Source organism: Anopheles aquasalis, chromosome 3 (genome assembly GCF_943734665.1).
Source record: "Anopheles aquasalis chromosome 3, idAnoAquaMG_Q_19, whole genome shotgun sequence".
In the NCBI taxonomy this organism is placed as follows: Eukaryota; Metazoa; Arthropoda; class Insecta; order Diptera; family Culicidae; genus Anopheles; species Anopheles aquasalis.
Window position 1 is genome coordinate 53,438,549 of NC_064878.1, and position 22,500 is coordinate 53,461,048.

A 22,500-nucleotide genomic window follows, 5' to 3' on the forward strand; every position below is an offset into this window, starting at 1 on the left:
GCGTACAACTGCACAAAGCGATCGAATGGAACCGTCTCTGCAGTCTGTCCTGCCGGTTCACGGTTGCTTAGATCGCGAGGTAGTTAGACTGAAAGCATCGTTAAGGAGCGAGTTGGGATCGAATTGGGATCGGATTGAGAGGGAGATTCTATAGAAGGGGGTCAGTGGAAGGGGTAGGTGAGGTGGACAGCAGCACAGGCCCACTGGTTCACTCACATCTCACTCACTAACTGCTACACTAAACGTACTCCCACCTAACGTAGCACACACTCGCACGTCCACGGATACACGGTGACATCCACCAACGGGGCGTCACGGCGTCTTTCTAGCTTGGGAACACTTGGGTGCACGAACACTACCGGACATTCTAGTCGCTACGAAAGAGGGGGAGGGAAGGCCAAAGGGGATGCGTAAGATCACCCTCCTGGAGCTGGTGCTGTTGTTATGAGAGAAAGCAACGGATCGTATCAGAGCCACACATATAGACACACGCATACGCGCACACGACCACCATATGATTATGTGCTTATGCTCACTTCACTGGCTTCGAGCGTTACATAAACAGGGCTCCCTCAGTCGGCTCCCCGCGCGGAACGGTTGATCGCTTTAAGTGTCTCAAACAACCCGTGTCATGGGAGACGGGGTGGCAGTTTGGAGCACTTTGAAGACGCATCCCCGGGGGGGGGGGGGGGCAATGTTTTTGTTGCAAATTTCATCAAGCCACAGTGCCCATCCATCCATCCACCCATCAAGTGGTGGCCCCGGAATGGAGGCGCATGGTCGGTGGTACTTTTTCTCCCCTTTTCCGCCTTTACCGAAGAGCGAGGAAGATCAACAAAAGCGTGAAAACGTGGGGGGGGGGGCACAAACTGGGCCACCAGCCAGCAGGCGTCAGGCTGACCGACATTGGATCCTGGCGAGGCGCGCCGAGCGTGAGAGTCCTTGCCGAAAGGATACTCCGGTATCAGAAAACGGGTTTCTCGAAAGCATCCGGTCCCGCTGTAGCACACCAGGCACACAGACACAGGCACCAACAAACCCTTAGCGAAGCGAGCGAAAGTGGTAGCCACTTGACGATGAACCTAGAGGACGGAGGTTTGTTTTTGTTTAGCCAACCACCTCCCACCCTGCCCACCCCCAAAACGCCCATCATCGACCGAACCGACACTTGGTGCCGGGTGTTGGAGCGAATCGACCACCACGTGCCCCTTCCACCAATTCATCCATCCATCGTCGCCTTGACAAGGGAGAACCCTTCAGGTGCTCACGTGTGCCGTGCGCAGGAGAAGCGCATTGGTGCTGGTGCTCACGTGCTACGACGACGACGACGACGACGACGACTGGAACCGAGTGGCCGAGGTGGCGAACCGAACCGAGTTCGCCGCCCAGCCAGCTCGAGATTGCGTCGTAGATGGAGCGTGTTTTTTGCCACGTAACACGTGGCCTCGATTGTTGCGCTTCACATGATTACGAAGCGAAAGGACTCTGTTCCCCTTTTTGATGCACAAGGGAAGGGGCTGTTGCTGCTGCTGTTTGATGGAATGATGGTCCCAGAAACGTTAAAGCAAAAGGAGGAAACCGGATGCCATGGGTTATTTCGTGGAATGGTTTCACCATCACGCCGAGACCACAGGCCACGTGTTACGCGAGCAAGCGACAGCAAGCAGCGTTCCAGAGTGGTTTTCAGTTTCTGGAAACATAATCGCCATCCATTCGCTCGCTCAACTCCGGTCTCTGTTGGCCCCCGCGGCTTGTGTTTCACTCGGATACGGTTCGCTCCCACAAACGCGCTTCTTGCACTTTCATCATTTATCGCACTGCGTGTCTGCCTCTGTGTGTGTGTGTGTGTGTTTGTGTGCCTTGAGTGTGCTCACAAGTCTTTGGGAGTTGTGCTGTGCCAACGGAATGCACAGCAAAAGCAGCAGCACCAGCAGCTGCTGCTTCGCCAACGAACTCTCCCAGAAAAACCAGCTGAACCGGAAATGGGGCTGACGATAAGGGGTGATACCCCCTGGGCGGGTGATCTTGTAAACACCATCACCTCCCGATGGAGGCGCACACTAAACACAAACCACAGTTTCCAAATGCGACACTCCGGAGCGACGGAAACGGGATTCGGAATCGGAATTCGGGATGATGACCTACATTTGAGGCGAGATCTAGAAAGCAACTGACGGTACGGTCGCGTTCCCGGTACTGTCGGCGTCGGTGTGGACCGTTCGCTCGTGGAAAATCACTCAAAAACCCGCGACTCTCTCGCTCTCGCTCTCTCTTTCGCTTGTTGAGCGGCAGCGTTTGTCTTGCTCGCGCCCGGAAACATCCCTCTCTTTCTCTCTCTCTCTCTCTCTCTCTCTCTCTCTCTTTATCGCTCTCTATCTCTCTCGCTCTATCGTATGCTTTTGAGTGTGAACTCTCTTGCGAGTAGCTTTCCCTGATCTTTCATACGCCTTTTTCCGAGCAATTTCCATTCAGCTTTCCACGGCCCTGCTGCTAGTAAACAGAGAGCCAAGTGGGAGAGAAAGAGAAAAAAGAAAGAAAGAGAGAAGCAATAGAGAGAGAGAAAAAAGAAAGAAAGAGAACGAAGAAGAGTGCGCGCGGGCGAGCGAGATAGCCGAGAACTGTGGGTCCGAGGATGTTTTATCGGGAAAATCGCGAGCTTCGGTCACACAAACAACACGCCCGCACACATACACAGAGGCACGCACACGAACGTTTCGCTTGACATGGTTTGGCTTGGGTCCAGGACTGCTGCTGCTCCGAACACCAGAGGACGCGGAGCGCTCCCGCGAAAGGCCATAAACCATCGATGGGTGATCGGTGGGAGATGTGTAGTGGAAATGGATCAAGTTCCTCGGGGGAAGGGTGCGCGGAGCTAGGCGAGCGGAACAAACAAAGCGAAATACTGGCGGACTGCTGCGCTAGACGTTCGTTTCGTTTCGCATTGAAGAAGGTGGAAACCGTCGCCGTCGCCGTCGCCGTGGTCTTCGTTTCCAGCTCGCCGGAGCTGCGAACTTCAATGCGCAATTTGGACAGTTCTCAACCGGGCCAGTGGGAGTTTTAAAGTGATTCATGCAAATCCCGCGTCTTCTGAGCCCATCTTGTGTGAGTTCATTTGGATTTTTGGGCCCTCAATTGACTTCACGTCACGAACCGACAAAAGCTCGCCCTGTGCCACACAAAAATGGAGAATGGTCCCCATTCTGTGTGTTTTGCTCTCCATCAGTTCCCCCATCGAATGGCTTTAAAGCGAATTCACGCCGATGGCGATGGCGTGACCTCGAATCCTCCGTAAGGGGGCCGAGTGCTGCTCGTAATCGTGTTCCCTCTCCCATGCTCGCCGTTTCATTAAGGGCTAATCGTGTTGTTGAACAGCGATAAGCAACATCACCTCGATCGTCGTAAACGCACGCAACACGCAGAGGCGTGAGGGTGGAGGGCGAGCGATGTGGCTCCCAACGCTCCCAACGAGTAGACAATTCTTTTCCCATCACAAACCACTTGTCAACTTTAGTCCGGTGGCCGTGAAGAGAGAGAGTCAGACAGAAAGCACCAGCGTGCCGTGGAATGAAGTTGGAAAAGGTGAAAGGACACCATTTGCCTCACCGCCAGACGGTGAACAAAGAAAGTCAGAAAGGATAGAGCACCGGTAAGTGGGCTGATGGAAGGATGGCGGAATGGTAAAACGAAATTTCTACCCAGGGAATATATACCTTCCGGTGTTGTCAGTCGTAGGTTCATTCCGTTACCCTCAGAGGGTAATGAGGGGACGTGAAGCGCGCGAGAGAGAGAGAGGAAGAGGAGCATCGGATTGTGATCCCAACCCAGCTCCAACCAACGGAAGTATTGTGTTGTTGTTGTTGTTGTTGTTGCGAAGCGGTGGCGCACCTCTGCTTGAGCAGCTTAGACGAACTAAGCTCGCCCATCCCCTTAAACCCCGGCCACCCCGCCGGAAGGGGCGACAGGGGATTGCATGTTGGAAAACATTTTCACACTCCTGCCCTCGCCGGTGCGGTGACTCTTACGCGTAAACGCGTGTATCGGAGTGCCACAACAACATGTGGACAACCAACACTTCGACGGAAGACGCATGGAAGGGTGATAAGCGATGCGAATGGAGGAAGCTCGATCCTTTCGATAAGTTCCAAGGAAGAGGATAGTCCTTTTCGTGGAACCTACAACCACCAAGATCACCCCTCCCCCCTCCACTCTTGGTATACATTAAATCATTAATTATTTCTACGTCGCAAAAGGAGTGTGTTGGTGGATGTGTGCGATGGAATTTGAACCCTTGTCCCCGGAGCTGCGCTGTCGACCCGTCTACGAACAAATCCATATAAATGATCCAATAATCGGTTACTCACGTCCACGCGAAACGAGCTCACAGATACTCACCTGGAAGAGAAAGAGAAAAGGGAAACAAAAGAAGCATTAGTTTGGGTTTTTATGCCTGCCACTGTGGAAAGGGTGCGAGGAAAGGGATTAAACATGCATGAGGAGGAAGTATAGCAATGGTGGCGCAATCGGTAGCCCTCTAGCCCTCGTTTGTTGTCGTTGCTGTCGCTGTCGACGTCCTTGTCAGGATTAAAGGCTTTTAGGGGCATGATCGATGAGTCTGGTGGACCAAGGGAGAAGGGGAGGTGAAAAAGGCTTTCGGTAAATTGAATCAAACGAGCTCTAAAACAAAGTATCCCCATGAAAACGGCATTTGATACATGAAGACGCCCATCTTTTAAAACAATGCAGTAAATATTGAACTTTCGCTTTGATCAGAAACATTCCATACCCAAAAAAGAAAACAACGTCCCGCCCCCTATAGATCATAACCAAAAATGCTGAAGCCAGACGTTGCGCAGTGGCCGGCCAGTGGTCCACATATTTATTGGCCAATTCCCGGTAGTTCACGCCCGGAAAGAAACCGCATGCCGCCGGTACGACACGTTTCGGGCCGGCACGACCGTTATGGCCGTCTGCCAAAACGACTGTCAGCGAAAGACCAAACCCATGCCGCTGCCGATATTACCCCTCCCCTCCGCTCTTTCGCGTAGCCAAAAATCATTTGGACAGATCGGCCTTTTTCCATTTTTGAAATGTCCTCGCGGCGACGGCGACGTCAAAAATTATTGTCAACAGCTGCTGCCGCCATCCGACATTGGTCTGCCTCTCACTCTTTCTCTCTCTCTCTGTTTCGGTCAAGTTAGTGTTGTTTGCCCGCAATGACAATATGGAAACGATGGAAAATGATGGAGTAGCTGAGCTGAGGGCCCAGCGTGTCCAGCTCAACGTCCGGCAAGCGTTGGATCATTTGTTGCGCCTTCTGGTCATTCGAATTTTGTTAAGGTGGTCGGTCGTTGGTCGTAAACCTCCCCCCGTAAACCGCGTGCATGTGTCTGTGACCATGTTTAAGGCACGTGCATTCATTCTGCATCGAACAGCGCCAGCATTCCGATGCGGAGAATATGGTCACGGTGCTTCGTTGCTTTTAATTATTTTAAAGTGTTAAGACATCACCCCCCTCGAAATGGCCAGTCCAGTGGGGTCGAGGAGGTGATGGTGGTGCTGGTTTGCATCGTAAAATTTGGCACCATAAACCAGGCCGCCACCAATAAATGGGTGGAACAGGCGTGGGCGATTCTTGGGAGCGAATTAATTTTCATTTCGGTGGAAAATCGGCTTTTCCTCGAAATGCTGTGCCGTGTTGTGGTGCCGTGGTGGAAATTTTAGTAGCCTTTCTCGGTTCGTCGGTGTACACACACTAAATCAACCTCTCTTGCGAAAATTTATGACATTTCTTACGCTTGATATCGCGCGTACTCGCACAACGCAAACAAAGAGCTTTTCTACATTCCACGACGGCTGGTCGGCCACCGAAAGCACTGGAATCAATTACACAACCGCGTGGAGGCGTTGGTAAATCCTTTGAGAGGACTCCATGCCCTCGGTTAAAACAAAAGCAACAAAAAAATTAACAATAAAATGGTGGCGATGGCGTGTATTTGTGCGTGCGTGTCACTCGCAGTCCTTACGATCGCCCGCGCCCCAAAAACAATTGACCGTTGCAGTGATTGATGGGCGGTTGGTGCGCGGTTCAAAATGCGAGCCTCCACGTCGCACGCGATTAACGCTCTGATTGCGTAACGCAAACACATACAACACCATGCGAATGGATTTGCGTCGTGGAACCGAAAACGAGTGGCCACGATGGTTAATGGTCCCGGGCCCCGGTTGAGGGTTTATGTGGCCACGGCGAAACATTTCAATTAGGCATTTAATTGGTTACGGTTGAGTTGCGTACCCCTCGGCCTGCGAAAAGTGTAATATTTTCTCTAAAGTTATTCACATTTGCGCTGATAAATTATGAAAAATCAATCTTCGCGCTCGCGCGGCTGCAAATGTTCGCCTGCGTGGCCTGCGGCCTGTGGTCTGTGGTGTGGTGGTGGATCCACACTGGGCCCCGGACTAACTACTCGCCAGTACAGTATTAACTCGCCTACTGGGCTTGCGGAGGTTTATGAGGTTTTGCCCTCACCATGGGGCGCCCCTACTGTGAGCTGGTTTTAATTTGCTCCGCACACTGCCACCGTCACAGAAGAACGATGTCGACGTCCCCGCGTGAATGTCCACGGTGCACGGTTCAGGCGGTGCCCCTTCCCCTTCTGACTCCTTATCCTCCACGCGGGTTTATCACGCGCTTGATGGTAATAAATGATTACAGCGATTATCATTATTGTTATTATGATTGTCGCTACGGCCCAAAAACCCACCGTGGTACTTGGTACTGGTACGGTTCCGAGCACGAGCCCCCCGAAGCAACGTGGACGTGATATGTTCAGGTATGCTCGTTACGTCGGGACGGTAGGTTGGAGTTCAACCTCGTCACACCGTCGACGCCCGGTTTCGGGGTGGTGTTAGGGTTGGTGCGCAGTGCTTTTATCGGTCTCTCGGGCTTTCGTGCACTCGAACCGTTCCGCGGAGCAGACACACAGCAAACCGCGGCGCCTGGAGACGACAAAAAAAGGGGACAAAATGCGAGCGGAACGTAAAGGATTGACGGTAGGTCAGCAATCACACCCGAGCCCGACCGGTCGGACGCGGTCGGAGTGCTGAGTTGGTCGCTTCATAAATTATTCATAAAGTCCAAAGCTCGTCCAGTGCGCGCGCACACTCACGGACACACACACACACCAGGCGGTGCGAGTGTCCGGCGTAAAAGGTGCTGACACGCGAAAAAGAGAGGAAAACGGAAGCGGGAGGGGATACAGTTTGCCGGAACGCACCGTATCTGGATGCTTCCACCTTCATCCGGGGGCCTATTTGGATAAAATGTAACCAAAACTAAATTTTTGGACATTCCTGACCGCCACCGTTTGCACCCGGTGTGATGCTAGCTGTCGAACTCCCGGGGAACCTCGGTGGTGGTGGACCAGGCTCGATGGATTGCGTTAAAGTGGGTTTTGTTGGTGGTTGGGGCTTTTTGGCGGACGGCAACGAACTGAGAGCCCCCACCGAAAAAGGGATGGCGACTAATGGGATAGTATGAATTATTAAAAGGGTATTCGGTGAAATCACAGAAATTACGGACGGACGGACGGACGGTCTGCAGGATGTGCCTGTGTGTATGCGTGCAGCTAAGGAGGTGTTGATAATTTGGCCGCGTTTCCGATTAGAGATGGAATGCCACGGTTGGTGGAAAGGGCTGGCCGTACCTTTGTTTGTGGCTTCGAACAAAGGATCACAACTGGCGCAATCTGGAGCCACAAACACAGATTGGAGATCGGAGGAAGTTCAAGAACCGGAGGTGTCTCTTATTGCGTTCTGAGGAGTTTTGATTAATTCTGCTTTGGATTTTTCACGGCGATAAACACGGCATGGCCGACGATGGGGATTTGGTTGTGGCTAGCATTAAATTTATTCATGAATCTAAATAGGAAGGGCCTGTAAGGACTCTCTCCGTGATTCCATTCATCGCCATCAAGTTTTTCCACCGGCACAGTACGCTTATTCGAGAGAAAATGTAGATAAAAATTGCTTTAAAGCTGCTTACTTTAAATTGCTTTAAATCAGTATCCTTCAATGGATATAAAACGTTATAGATGGCTATATAAAAATATATACAGAAACTTCAGGTACTACAATAGATGGAGCCTATTAAGAACTTTTCATTTGTGAATTACTTCCATTATCTCGCGACCATTCCACAACGATGTACACGAAAGCCTTTTCATTATCTTAAATATTATGAAAGACAGATGACATCAACTCTATGTCAATGTCAAGTAAATCTTACAAATAATTAAAGTAAACTGTCTGCCTGTGTCACTGGAGAGGAACAATATCCATCGGCAAACGCAATGCTACCAGCTTCGCGCCTTTACCAGCACAAAAGGCCAGAATCATGGCAGAGGTAAATCTAGAGCAAACAAAGTCCACAAACCCCATCCGCGATAAGCTCCGCGTCGGTTGGCAGCATGTCAAGATACCGCTACCCTCCGGACTGATCCAAATGCCCTACTCCTCCGGGCAGCAACTCGGCAATTCCGAGCGCCGATTGATTGGAGCGGCTAATGAAGTGGGCCCCGGCTATGATGGAAATCACATAAACAATCAATCGCAAATTGTACGATTATAAACAAACGGGCGTATCGGACGCGTATCATCGTATCGGAGGAGGTCTCGGTCCCGCTACCACCACCACCGCCACCACCACCACCAGTGTGCAGAACGAACGAAATGCCGTGTTGGTCGTAGTCTTATTGAAGGAGGTGAGCGTTGCCGGAGAGGAGTACAAATGTTTGAGCGAGAGAGTGAGGGAGCAGCTTGTAATGTTGCCTGATAAGTTATCGTTCCGTCCGGTTCGCATGATGAAAGTCGTCTACTTTATGGCCGCGTCGATCAGCGTCGGAAATGGTACGTCATCTCGGGCTGCAAATTGAGGCACTGCCGGTGGCACCGTTCTTGGCCAACACCTGCCGCACCAGGGCTGCAAAATTGCAAATCGTCGTCGTCGTCGTCGTTGTCGTCGTTGTAGTCGTCGTCGTGGTAGTCACTGGCCGGGTTGTCCGTAATACGCCCAGTAGGTACTGTCCGGTTGGTCCGGTTGGTCGAAGAACGCGGAAGGGATGTAGCTAGGGCTTGATGATGATCACTCACAAAACTTTTCGTCCTTCTTCTTCATCTTCTTGACGATCCGCTTCCGGATGATGATGCGCTTCCGGATGACCTTCTTCGGTGGTGCACCGTCCTCGCCACTGTCCGCCACACTCGCACTGCTAACACATCCGGCCGGTGCCGAACCGAGCTCTATCTGCGCATCCGCCCGCGGTGGCGTTCCTTCGCGTGCCGCTTGCGGCGTCAGGAAATTACTGTCGGCCGCGGCAACGTTACCCGCCTTTCCGGAAGTCTCCCGGAGCGCCGGTAGTCGAACCGAGGATACCGTTGACGACGGTGACGACGACTGAACCGCACACGACAACTCGTCCGAGTGGCTGGCGGTGCTGCTGTTGCTGCTGCTGTCGCTGGTGGTGGTGGTTGTTGTGCTTCCCGCTGGCTCCGCCAGGGTGGCACTTGGATTTCTTCCTGCTGCTCCCATCGTTAGCGAACTACTCATATCTCAGAATTGCTCCGTCCTCTTCCCACCTCCACTCGGGGCCGCTTCTGCTCGTGCCTGAAGGGAAGGCCAAGATCTTGTTGATGGTGTTTTCTTATCTTGTTGATTAGTTGACGATTGCTCAACGAAGAGGAAACGATGGCGACGACGACAACGACGACGAAGATGATGATGGCGTCGCGTAGACACGAGGTACTGTTGTCGACCTTCGTCAATGCGTTGCCGGTGGCAGCAGCCGCAGCCGCAGCAGCATCACGCGGCGCTGGAACAACCAATTCCTGTGTGCAATCGACCAGACACCGGTGCCAGAGGGTGGCTAAGTAAATCTCAGACACCCCACGGGATCCACCGCTACTCCCACACGTGCACTGGTACCACGCAGAGGGGGTACTTCGAAGCCCAATAACGTCGCCAGTGGGTGGCCGTTTGAGGTTACGTTTTGCCGTTCGTTCACGCCGCAACAAGCGTCTTATCATGCACCGTCGGTTGGTGGCGCCTTTGATAAGCTCTCGCTCTCTCTCTCTCTCGCTGGCTGTTCGCGTTTGGGGATGGTTTTGTGGTTATCAAAATTGATGTTGGCCCTCGCAACGCACCACTTGGAGGTCACTGACGGTCGTTACCACTGTCGCGACCTGGCACAAACTTGCATTAACTTGTTCGATCGATAACTACGGACCTTGATTCGGCTATCCAAAGGCTTGTATTTTCTGCTGCTCTGTCTTCTTTTTGAGGGGAAAAACAAGCACACTACACCGTTCAGTGTTCAACACAAATGATTAACTCGAGAGACTCTCCTCGCGGGAGTTCTGTACCCACGCCCCAACAACTCATAAAAGCCACTAATCACTGCACAACTAACCTAAATAAAGGTGGTTGAAAAGAGAGAAAAAACGCGTTACGGCAACTCACAAAGGACAGAACAAAAATGTGGTTGTTACAAAAAAAGGTTACAAAAAATGAACAGAATGTAAAGTGACATTAACACTCGGCCCAATCGGTTGCGTGTGCTCCACATTAGATTACGGAGTCCCTCTTTGGAAGGGGTGTTCCCCATGGGGGGGAGTGCTACTCTAGGGAGAAATCCGTTCAAGATTATTGTTATACCTTGCTGGCACGACACAGACACACAAACACACCCGTTACCAGCCAGGTAGCTAACATTTTAAATCTTTAACCAAACCATAAACACACGTAGACAAGCATACAACCTGATCCGGGGTTACCTTTGACCTTTTGGAGTCTTTTACAACTCCTAGAGTGTCGCTCGATGGGTATTATCGAGGTGCCAGAATGGTGCGGTTCTGGCCCCCCGGACCCAACCATGGCCAGCGTTATTACAGCAGAATTGTGTGTCCGACAGCAACTATTAGCATAAAGTATTGACATCGTCGAGCAAGGTGGTAAGTCAAACAAAAAAAAAAACAACGAAAATCCCCCCACCACCTCTCATCATAAATGCATGGGTTACGTGTTAAAACATTGTGAAAATCGTATAAAAAAACTCAAACATTTTGATGTGTGTTGTGACCCGAAGTGTGTTCCCAACCGACGGCACTGCCGGAAGTGCTGGAACAATGCAGAGAGCGCAAAAAAAACAATTTCAAGGCTGGTGCCACGTGCCACGTGAAGCACCATGTCGAGAGAAGGAAAAACAAACAGCGTACACCAAGTGGAGTGAACTGGGCGAAAGCGATAATGAAGCATATTTTGCACACAATGAAGCAATCATAAAAGCGCCGCCCGGCCTGGCGAACCAGGATCATAAAACGCAATGCCAGGAGCAGTAGCATTAGGAGAGAAAGAGAGAGAGAGAGTTTGTTCCGTTTATGGCCGTGCTTCACTGTGACCTCCGTTTCCCGTTTCTGCCATCAGTGGCCATCGTAAGCTGCCAAAAAAAATTGGTGGGCGACTTCTTTAAAGTGCTCTTCGAAAGACGATTAGCATACTTTAAAGAAGAAGCTCGTTCGCAGGCTCGCTCGCAAGCGGAATGTCCTTCCCGAATGCCGCTGATTAATAAATTTCTGATCAATTTCGGCATTTCATTACGGATTTTTGTGTGCCGGAAGATGTCGGATGAATGAAGCCGGTGCGCCAAATGAAACATTATCATTCCCATTTCCATTCCTCCTCCTCCTGGAGTAGCAACGATCAAAGCACGCTATAAAGAGATCCGTGCTGTGCGGTTGGCACAAAATCTCCTAAACCGGATGGTGACGCCAGGAGCCTCGACCGCATTAATGCGATCCATTGGATCCTTTCAACACAATCATTAGACACCCCCGGAGCCCGGACAGAGAAGGAAATGATTAATCTCCTTCGCTCTCCTGTCGCTGCGTCTTCTACGAACAGCCAACGGCCGTAAAACCGAAACCGACGACAAGGCACCACGATGCTAACCATTTTGTGGCCAATCGGTGGTGTGGGCACGCCGTTGACCGTCGATCGAATCGAGAGAGAGAGAGAGAGAGTGTGTGAATGAGCGAGAGAAAGAGAGCTCATAAATATCAAATCAAATCAGCTCTCATAAATCACGCTGATAAATGGTACGCGCGACACGTCCCCAGACCAACAACGATGGCGTAGGCGTTGAGTGTGGAAGGATCTCGCCGTCCTTGCCGAGAAGGAGGCCTACATCGGCGCGTGGCATCGAACGAAGGTGCAACCTGATTGTTGTTGCTAGCCACCAACCCACGATGAGTACCAGGCCCCCACTGATACTGTTTTCACACCAACTCACCCAAAACACCATCACAGCAATGGAGGGCGCGACACACACCCGGGGAGGTGTTGCACTTTCGATATGTTCTGTTCCAACTTCCGTTTTTTGTGGTTCATTCGTTCGCTCTGCCTCACTGTTGTGCCCGTTCTGAGGTTGGACGCTGTTGATTACTTCGTTTCGAATCCGTGAGTAATTGGTTGTACGTGACACTGTCGAATCAGCCTTCGTTTGGCCTTTTACTTTTTGTTTGCGAACCATTTCACTGCCCGCCGTGCCAAGGGGAGCACCGAATGAAACTAAAGGCACAGTGGTTGCTGAGATGAAACTGTAGACGGTGTTCCATAGCGTTGCTAGGATACTCATTGGATCCTTCGATTCATATCCGGTGCTAGCGAGACTGTCATTCGACTGAACGCTTGTCCACATAACCTCACATTCTAACAGAATAAAATTTCAAAATGTTCTCTTCAAGTCCAAGGCATGGAGTGCATCCATTTGCCATCAAAAAAGCATTCTTCAACTCATGCATATACCGTCGGAAATTGAATTGGAACAGTAGCATCGCCATACGACAACCATCTCTTCCCATCACATTTCATTCGGCGTGAGGTGCACAATCCGCTGTGAGGCACGTGGCCTCACCGGAAAGTCCATAAAGTGAATTGCCTTGAACGTCTGGCGTCCTCTTCCTCCTCCTCTTTCCTACGAGATTCTAACCCAACAAACAATCGTACCAGAACAGAAGTGACAGAAGTGTTACATCGCCCTGTCATCACTGACCAACCGCTTTCCGCCTAAACCCCTACGCTCCACCTCACCGGTCCGCCTGGTTAAAGGTCAAGAGCACATGGAACAACCCCCGCGAGGGAAGGACCCTCCCGGGCACGTTTCATCATAAATCAGCAAATCCAGATGTCGACTGGTCTGTAATGGAACTCGCCCGGGTTGTACTTCCTGGATTTGCGAAAAATTGGATTCGAAATGGCAGCAGCGAGCTAGCCAGAATTGGTCTCGGTCACAGTTTATCCAGTGTTCGGGGTGCTTCCCGACCCGGTAAGCCAGCAGTCCTGCCCCCCTTTTTGTGGTACTTCATCATTTCGAGAATTGGAGTGGCAGAAAGGTCCGCCCGCCAGTGTCGAATCACTCTGTTTCTGCGCACGTTACGTGATGCAATTTACCGGGAAGCCTACGGGAACACCCAGTAGCTTTGCGTGTGTGTCCCTTCTTTCTGTTCTGACACGTGCCAGAATGCGTTTCGGGCAAACAACAAGAGGAAAGGATTATCGTTTGGGGGTTTGATGCTTGATGCCAATCCGAGCTGTAGGCTGCCCGTTGGAGGGGAAGAAGAGGTTGGCCATCCCGTCGATGGCATTTCAATTTCCGCCCCTTTTTGCCGAAAGGGCGCAGGAGCCGGAGCTCTGCACGAAATAAATCATTGATTTCACTTCAAATGGCAACCCGATTACGGTAGATCGATCGAGAACAACGACGTGCCGTGTCGTATCCGGGGTGTGCATGCCTGTGTCTATGTGCCCGGGAGCGCGATAAGTGTGCCGTTCCTGGCACGGCATACGACACCCCTACCACCCTCAATCAATTACTCCAAATACTTCAAAAAACAATGCAATTCGCTTCGTCTTTTCGCCAAAAAAAAACAAAGAAAAAAGGGGCCACATGCCCCAGTTCGTCTACGGTCAACCCTTCGATGACATTGTCGCGACAATTGCACGGAACTCTTCACACTGCACCTTCTTTCACGTGCATTCAAACTGGTGCCGTGTGCTGATTAGGTGAAGAGTTCAAGAAACTTTACTAAGCCAGGAACGGAACGGGCAAAGTTCTTCACTCCCCACCGGGGAATGATTATAATTGCATGCGATGGACCCATTAGTTTCACTTCGTTCCATGAATAAATGAAAAAGGACTCACTCACCGCATGGCAGCAGAGCAGTGAGAGTGACCGCTGCGGGATTCCGGGCTCGCACGTGTTCGCCCTGATCGTTTGGCTCATTAGCTCATCCTAGGACAGCCTTTTTCAGTTTAGAAGAGGCGTATGATGATACATGATTAAACACTCTGCAAAACCACCAAGAGCACCACTGTTAATCGGTGGAGCATCAATCCTCATTCTCAAGGATCGTCAACGCCAATCTCATTCTCGATTCCGTGATCCAATCAGCAAGCCCATTGATCAACATGTTGTTCAAGCTGTACGAGCTGTTTTGGCACCGAAAAGCAGCGCCTTTTGAAACCCTTACACCGGGGGGCCCGTTTCAGGGGAATGTGTGTTGAGCATGTTTCTCGTTACGGCCACGACCCTTCCTTCAGCTCAATGAGAAATCGAAGATAGAACGTTGAAAGGGAAACGATCATCAATTATGTAAATCAAAGACACACGATGCCGGAGCAGCCTGAACGATCGATCGATCGTTTGCCTTCGAAGGAAATGGCTGAAAGCTGAAGATGATGATGAAACCTTCCGCACCTTCTGCACCCCGCCTGGTCGCCTGGTCGATCAAGTCACGTTAATTAATCAGACACCTGGCACCAGCACGTTCCTTCCTTGTGCTACCGATGCGATATCCGACTCGTCCCGTCTTCGCACCAGCGTGCCAACGAAGGAGCGTGGTTCATTGAAAACCCGGGGCGGTTCGTTCGCTCGACCGTAACCTTGTCACGCCAAAATGCAACCGCTTGTAGTTTGTCGCAGCAACAAGCCGTAACGGAGCCGGTTTTCGGTTGGTTTTTTGCCGGTACCACGGCACACCGCGACCGTACGGTTGCCAACTGAAGAAGCTCGCTCGGAAATGAGCGATGAAATTAGGTCCCTCTATACCGCTCTCTCGCTTTCCTCCTCTCTTCCCTTCCCTCGGTGACGGTTCTGCTAATTTCGCTTCAAAATGGAATGGTGTCGGAAAAGAGTGCTTTAATAGGGAATCGTCTTTCCGAGGACCGTCACTCAACTGAAAACGGATGCTTCCTTGTGAGAGCAGAAGCGGCACGGCACGTAAACAGCTGATCATACGCGAAACCGGGCGATAGCGTTGGCATGTGTCCCTTTGGTGTTGCTTTGCGGTTGACGAGACGCAGTCACTCAAGCTTCTGCTTCGGTTGCTGCTTCTGCTGTTTTGTGGTGCTGCTAACTAGCTACATTCTTTGGTGACTGCCAAAAGACATTAACGCTTTAACGAGCACAATCGGACACCGTTTGGTAATGGTGTCACTGAGTACCGAATTGCGCCTGATGAGCCTGACAGTTTGCTGACACTTCTTCGGTGGTCCATTCTCTCCCTTAACATCAATATCCTGTTCATGTTTCCTTCAATCGCTCTCTCTCTCTCTCTCTTTCTCTCCCTCTCTCTCTCTCTCTCTCTCTCTCTCGTTTTCTCTTTCTTTCACAATGAAATTCAAATGAAGAAAGGAAAAAGGGACAAAAAGGGAAAAGCCAATCCGCAACACTCATCATCATGCAACATGAAACCAAAAACCATCGGCAAACCCTTTTGTGGACACCGAGACATTAGCGACAGCGATGATGATGATGGTGTGACCGTGCCCCAGGAGGGTCGGGGTTGAGTGAAACGAATTTGAAATCGATCCAACGGATTCACCCCGATCCGATGTCTGCGTACATTGTCTCCGAACCACCCTTTCCTTCGCATCCCTCACAGACTTACCCTTGATTTCCTCCTCGGTGAGCGTTTTTCCTTTGGCGACCGAGCTCTGTGCAAAAAGAAAGGACAAAGGCCCCTCGTTAGTGGCAATGTGTGTACGAATTGGCGGTCATTTAACTTACTTTGCGACGACCTATGAGTGCGGCACCCAACATCTGAGGAAGAAAGAAGAAGAAAAGTACTTGTACTAACGACGTTTTAAGTGCGCTTCTTGCAAAACCACTCAGAGATCGTTCAATTCCATGGCATCCAGAAAGCGTTGCACGAAGCAGATTAATATTTGAATTATAGAAGCTTGCACTGCTGCAATACAATCGATCAATCAATCAATCACTTGGTCGGTTGCATCTGTGCAGCTCGAGACGTGTTCGTGAAGGGGAACGCACAATGGAAGCAACAAGCGAGCTCAACAGCAGCAACCCTGCATTATTAATTAGCACAAATGAGGTTTCACGACCTTTTCCCTTTACCGCGCTGCTTATCGCGTCTTCAGACACAAACTGGCCTGACAGACGTCCCCATTTCATTCCTCAACCCACCCAAGAATGATTAGGAACCAGCAATACGCTGGAAAAACGCTACAACCGAGTTGTGCTAGCGGTGGAGGCGCATGGTGCAAGCGATGGAGGCGCCTAGTACCTCGTGTTTTTTTTTGTTCCTTTTTAACATGTACAGTATGCAGTGAGCGCGATAACAGTGGCACCGACCACTGGTGCTGGTACCCCTCAACTGTCGGTCTTATTTACGACTTCCTTGAACTTAAACACTTATGCAATTAACCTTCCACCCGCTGCAGGGGCCAGCACACGACATTGGTAGCAGACTTCCCTTTCGCCACTTGGAGCTGGAGAGCGCGCGAACGTAAAGCAGACTTTCTCCCTGGGTGCAGAGCAAGGAAATCATTTTTCTCGTTCACTTCTCACCCTCGCCATAAGTGGGCTCCCCGTTAAAGTCCGTATCGAGCAAGCGTTTCAACTGATTTCATTTAGCGGCTACAACGTGCAGCAGCAACCGTTGGTACACTCAGCTAGTGGTGCAGCCAATGTAATTGCACACAGCACGGCCATAGAGGGGGAACTGTTCGAGCACCGTAGAATCAGAGCAGAAGCAGAATCCAGAAGAAATTCTTCGAGTCGCGCACCGTGAATGCATTCACAGCGGATGGCGAAAGTGGTGCAAGACGTATCGCTTCCTGCATCTGCGTTCTCTACGATCTACGGATGGTGCGGTTGGAACGGAATCCATAAATATGGCCGCTTTTCTTTGCCGTTCGCCTGTAACCGGATACCACCCTCGCACAATGGGAGTTCAAGGCAATGTGCTTGCTCAAAGGGATTTCTTCTAGCGATCCCGGGAACTCGGTGCGCTGCTCACCTTAACCGCATCTTCCACCTCGCTAATATCACCCATAGTTCGGTATTTCTTTTTTCACTCGATGTCCTCTGGGCCAGCAAACAAAAAAAAAAAAACACCCACACCCAGACACGCGCGCCCGCGTACAGGATGCCCACAGGATGCTCAATGCACGGATCGTCAACTGCAACTGGGTCAAACTTTCACGATCACCAGCGCCGCTGCCGCTGCTACTGCAAGTACTCCGGACGAAAAAAACGAAGAAAGCGATCAGACAACGCGCCCACACACGCGCGCGCTCACCACTCGACCGATCAGATCGAGTCCACGCGAAAGGTGACACTGTTTTCTTCCGCGACAGAAACCCCTAGCGGCCCCTAGCGAGGACGCTACGCGAGGCGATGCATCGCACATGCTGCATGGCATCATTGCCTGCCTGCATCCCGCTCTTCGTGCATCAACCTTCGTGAAGGAAGCTAGTGGCGGGTGGGAGGGGACTCGCTGATGATCTAATGATGGTTGAGCGCGCGCTCTCACACAGAATGTTACAAACACACAGCCGAGTGGCCACCGCAGATTGTGGACCAAAAATAGCCGACCATCCTTCGATCATTGGCGGGGGGACTATGAGGTACGGAGTGGAAGATTGCTCACTAGGGGGTCCCGGGATTCGCACCATTCGTATCCACGGTCCTCGAGAAAGAGTGAGAGAGAGCGCTCGTGTATAGTGGACAGTATGTTGCAATGCTGCTTTTTGAAACCTGAATTCTCTCCCCTGCAATCATATTCATACTGGCCGCCGTCTTCGTCGTGCGCTAAGTGGTTGTCTAATTATAGGCCAGTGAGGTGCATAACCTGCGATCACCTCGCTCATTCAGTATGTATGCTAGCACAACATGATTCGAAACATAATTTCTCACCACCATTGTTGTCGCCGCTCCTCAAATCGATCACTCATTCTCGACGCAGTGCTAGCTGCTAGCTGCGTAGGATCAAGGAAGTATAGACGATGGCGACGTGTGGCGAGAAGTGTGTGCGAGCTGAGCTGTGTTTGAGCGGTCCCGTCTTCCTAATAATAGGCGGATGCCTTCGTTTTTCCTTTTGCCAAAGCCAAAATACAATCCATCTGCATCGTTTCGCGCGTTGTTATTGTTTACAGCTGATCGTGATCGCGATCGTGGTGGCGACGGCAATGGCGGACACTAGCGCCTAAGAGTTTCATGTAGCAGTGTTGGCACCGGAGCGAGTATCGGGATAATAGAGGAGACACGCAAATGGTTCACGGAGCTCTAATCGTCGTAACAGCAGTTGTGCTTCAATTTTCGAGTGCAGCTTGCTAGCTAATGCACATTCCTGCCATCGGCGTGGCCTTAAAGGTAAACACACTTGGACACCACCAGGTGTTTAGCAGACGGTAGCAGAAGAAAAGGAACCATCAATCATGCTCCGGCGGAATGGTGGTTCCAGCACTGGACGCTCGGACTGCCCGGACCGTGTGTTTACACAACATGGACGAAACGACCCAAAACACGCACGAGAACCCCCCCGGGAGGTGAGAGAGGACAGGACAACTGAACTACCTTGATTTGACTGTAGAAGCTGCTCATTCGTTCAAACACTGCGCGACAATCTCGTGGCAAGAAACGTAATCACACCCCGCTCGGCTCAGCTCGGCCGCGATAACCTAATTCAAAAGCAGAATCAAACGTTCTCGCTTCGTTGCCACACACGGGCCATCCGACGGAGCACCACGTACGCAGCTCAACCCGAAACACCGGGGATCACCCGCTAACGCTAATTCCGTTCCCGTTAATCTCTTTGCTTTTTGCGTCTTCTCACGGCAGCGTGTTCACAATTTTTTGGTTTCGAATTTTTCACGAAAAGCACAGTTTTTCTTCCACTGGCACTAGGTACTGTTCCGACGATCGTGTGCTTAGTGTTTCGATTTCTTCACTTTCACGATCCACGATCACTCAACAAGAATCCCGAATGGTTGGTCACCGGTAACCGGCTGCAAGGCTTCCGTAGGACACACTGTTATTAGCAACGTTCTGTGCACGGCCTTTCGAAGGGCCTTTCGAACTTCGCAACAAAGCCACAATCAGTGAAAAGTACCACCACGGTACCACGACCAGCGCGACGCGAGGAATCGGCGTTACGAGAATCGCGGTTACGCGAAGCACCGACTGCACCGAGCACTTTCATTTGCAAAAGTGTCAACCATCGCCGAGGCGAGTGTCATGGCGAGCGCCGCCACCGTGGGGAAAAGCGTCAAAAAGCGTGGCGCGCCACGGCCTGTGGCATGTCCGGCCATCACAGCACATCGTCACGAATGCAAACGTTCTAAATTCAATTCAATCGTCCTCTTCCTTCGCTTCTTCCTCTTTTTTTTTTTGGTTCGCTATCTGCTTTCCTGGTTTCTTCTGCTTCTTCTACCCCTCTATCAACTAATCTGGGTCTCGTCTCTTGCCACCAATAACCCCCTTTTGGCGGTGGCGACGACGCCGTTAACGCACTACCGGGCGGGACATTTCTAAACACACGAACGTTTCGCGGCGTTTGCGGTGGCCATCGGTTGGTACGTCGTAAACAAGGTGTAGAGGTCGTAGGGGCCAATCTCTTGGTCGAATCTACGGGTACGAAGTGACTGACTGACTCCTTCCTGCGATGGCTGACAGCAGGTGAACGCCATAACGATGTGATTCTCCGGATCTCAACGGTTAAAGACGGGGAGGCAAAAGGGGTTTCGAGTATGTTTGTGCTGGTTGTTGGTGGATTAGTCTACCAAAGGATGAAACACACGCATACATCGGATGCTGGCCATCCTTCGGTCGTTCGGATCGGAGAATGATGGATAAAAGCAAAACGGAAATGGATGGAGTTCTTCCGCTGCTTTTCGGTAGCTTCTACCCGTGCACACACACCACGATGTACCATTTCCTGTGCTGGAGCAGCACTGTCTGGAAATCGGTTTTCATCTTAAGTGCTCTTACCATCCAATGCTGGCTGACTTGGCGCAACAATTCGGTAGAGTCCTCACCGGTTGACCGTGGTCACAGCTGCCCAAATACACTGTGAGGTGTGTAAGGCACGTGTCCGCTACAGTGTCACAACGTAGAGGCACCGCGAAGCTAGAGAGCTACGATGTTCTAAATTTAATTTCCTTCATTCCAACCCAGAGAACGTGAGTGAGAGGAGAGACCGCTAGAAATCGTGTTAGGGAAGATCTGGGTGCCGCGTTGGTCACCGGTAAACGGTCATTTCCGTTCTCTTGACCGAGAACTGGCCTACCACAGATGACATACCATAGCAATGTCTTAGCAGCAAAGCATCTGCGAAAACGTAAAACGTGAATCACGCCTATTTTAACCAATGCTACTGGGTGAGTGCTTTCACTATTGTTAAATTGAACGCGTTAGACTTTAAGCGTTAGTAGTGCTCGTTTGGGTGTTAAATCATCGCCAAAAAATTGTGTCAAACTCTATAAGCGAGCTTAACACACCCAAACAAACGGAAAAGAAGCGAAATGCAAAGAAAGACATTCATCGTTACTTCATTGCCGTCGTCCGTCTTTTGGTCCGCCGTGCTGAACACACAATGGCGCGAACAGTACGCAGTCGCAGCAGGAAACGAAAGCGAATTCGTTACAAAACACTAATCCACTGAAGATTCTTTGTCACGAAGGGCGCTTTCACGCTTGGTCACACGAATGGATCTTGATGCCGCTAGGACAAGCAAAAGGATCGATCAGCGTCACACACTGGGAGCTCGATTTTTAACGAACGTCGGACGAACCGTCGTGTCCCGTGGTACCCGTTAGGATCAACTGATTCCCCCAAGGTAACCAAACGCCCCAAGATGGTCTTGGCCCGCTATTACTCGCTGCTTCATGCCATCACCCGGTCTACTACTTCAAACCAACCGACACTGGCCAGTTCTCAGTTGACAGCTTCGAGCGACCATTTTCAGTACCGAGATGGTAGAGAAGTAAAGAAAATGAAACGAAACTCGTTTTGCTCGTAATGTTTATCGAGTTGAAAGACACCAACAACAACAAAAGGTCACAAACAATCCGCGTTACTCGCAGAAACTCGTGACAATATGCGGACTCTCCGCGTCTCTCCCTCCCAGTTGTGTTCGCCAACCTTGTGGTTGAGGGAGAAGAGGACACAAATATCACAAAGCCAAGCGTGCCAGAAAAGCGTGCAGGATCGAGACAAATGAGGATCATTGGCACCGACTGCAGCGAGTGTGGTAAAATGCCGTCTCATCGACTTGTCGTCGTTGTTAAACGGGCGAACGATGAACCGATCATCATTGCCAGCCCGCAGCGAGAGGATGAGTGTCAAGACCTCGATCGTACCGGTGCTGGCGTTCACCTTCACTCTTCGCCATCGCGGAAAACAAAAGTGTGGCGCTCTCTGTTGGCCGCAATCGCAGACCAATCACCATTCGAAAAGGGAAAATTCGCGGATTCTGATCGATCGCCAAGGAATGGTGCGAATGGTGGCGGATCTTGCTTGCAAAGAGGTGGATCGATTGTAATCTATTTTTGCTTCGATCAATTCCTTTTTTAATGTTGCGCTTAGTGATGATCGCGCCGGCTCCTCATAATTGTTCCTTGTTTGCTAATTTTATCTTATCACTAATTCGTACGGAAAGATCATCTAATAACCATGCCTCGCGTGGTATGCAGAAGCCATTAATCATGCTGGCCATCTCGCCGCCATCCGCTCGCGTGTAGCGAGTGTGTACTCGCCAATATCTCATTCATGCACCAAATGGTTCAGCTAACATTTCAACAGGCCGTAAATGAACCGATTCCACTCCCAGCATCACCTCTCGTTGGCTTCTACTCTTGAGGCAGAGGAGTTTATTAAGTCGCAAATCGCACTGGTTTATGGAGAGTAAAAAGATGAGTTCTCGGCCATCCTTTGGTCGCTTACTCTCGACCATATTGCGATGGGAAACAGCACGACCCCGGTAGCACGCACCCCCTCGGGGTGGCGAGGGAGACTGTCATCATAAACAACCCTGTTATGCTCACAACCTCTGCTCCATCGCGTCGCCCCGGTGGCTGATTCCACCACCGGGGCAAGCAAAAGATTTTTCCCAACCGTCAAAGTACGGTTCCACGGTCAACTGGTGCA

General features: G+C 51.0%; 1 protein-coding gene across 9 annotated transcripts in view; it reads right to left on the reverse strand.

Annotated features, from left to right (window-relative positions):
* LOC126578210 (calcium-binding protein E63-1) overlaps positions 1–19,574 on the reverse strand; it is a 49,563-nt gene extending 29,989 nt beyond the window's left edge. Inside the window, exons 1-4 of one of the 9 annotated variants that reach the window (XM_050240551.1) lie at positions 18,931–19,574; positions 16,120–16,152; positions 16,001–16,046; positions 9,148–10,463 (exon numbers count right to left, since the gene is read on the reverse strand). In XM_050240551.1, the coding sequence (XP_050096508.1) occupies positions 9,148–9,604 (457 nt within the window). In that variant the 5' untranslated portion in view covers positions 9,605–10,463; positions 16,001–16,046; positions 16,120–16,152; positions 18,931–19,574. Of the gene's footprint in view, positions 437–2,072; positions 2,193–9,147; positions 10,464–16,000; positions 16,047–16,119; positions 16,153–17,371; positions 17,658–18,270; positions 18,292–18,930 lie in introns of those variants that run through there. The other 8 variants (XM_050240548.1, XM_050240550.1, XM_050240549.1 and 5 more) reach the window with 8 other exon arrangements.
* Positions 19,575–22,500: the final 2,926 nt, after the last annotated feature.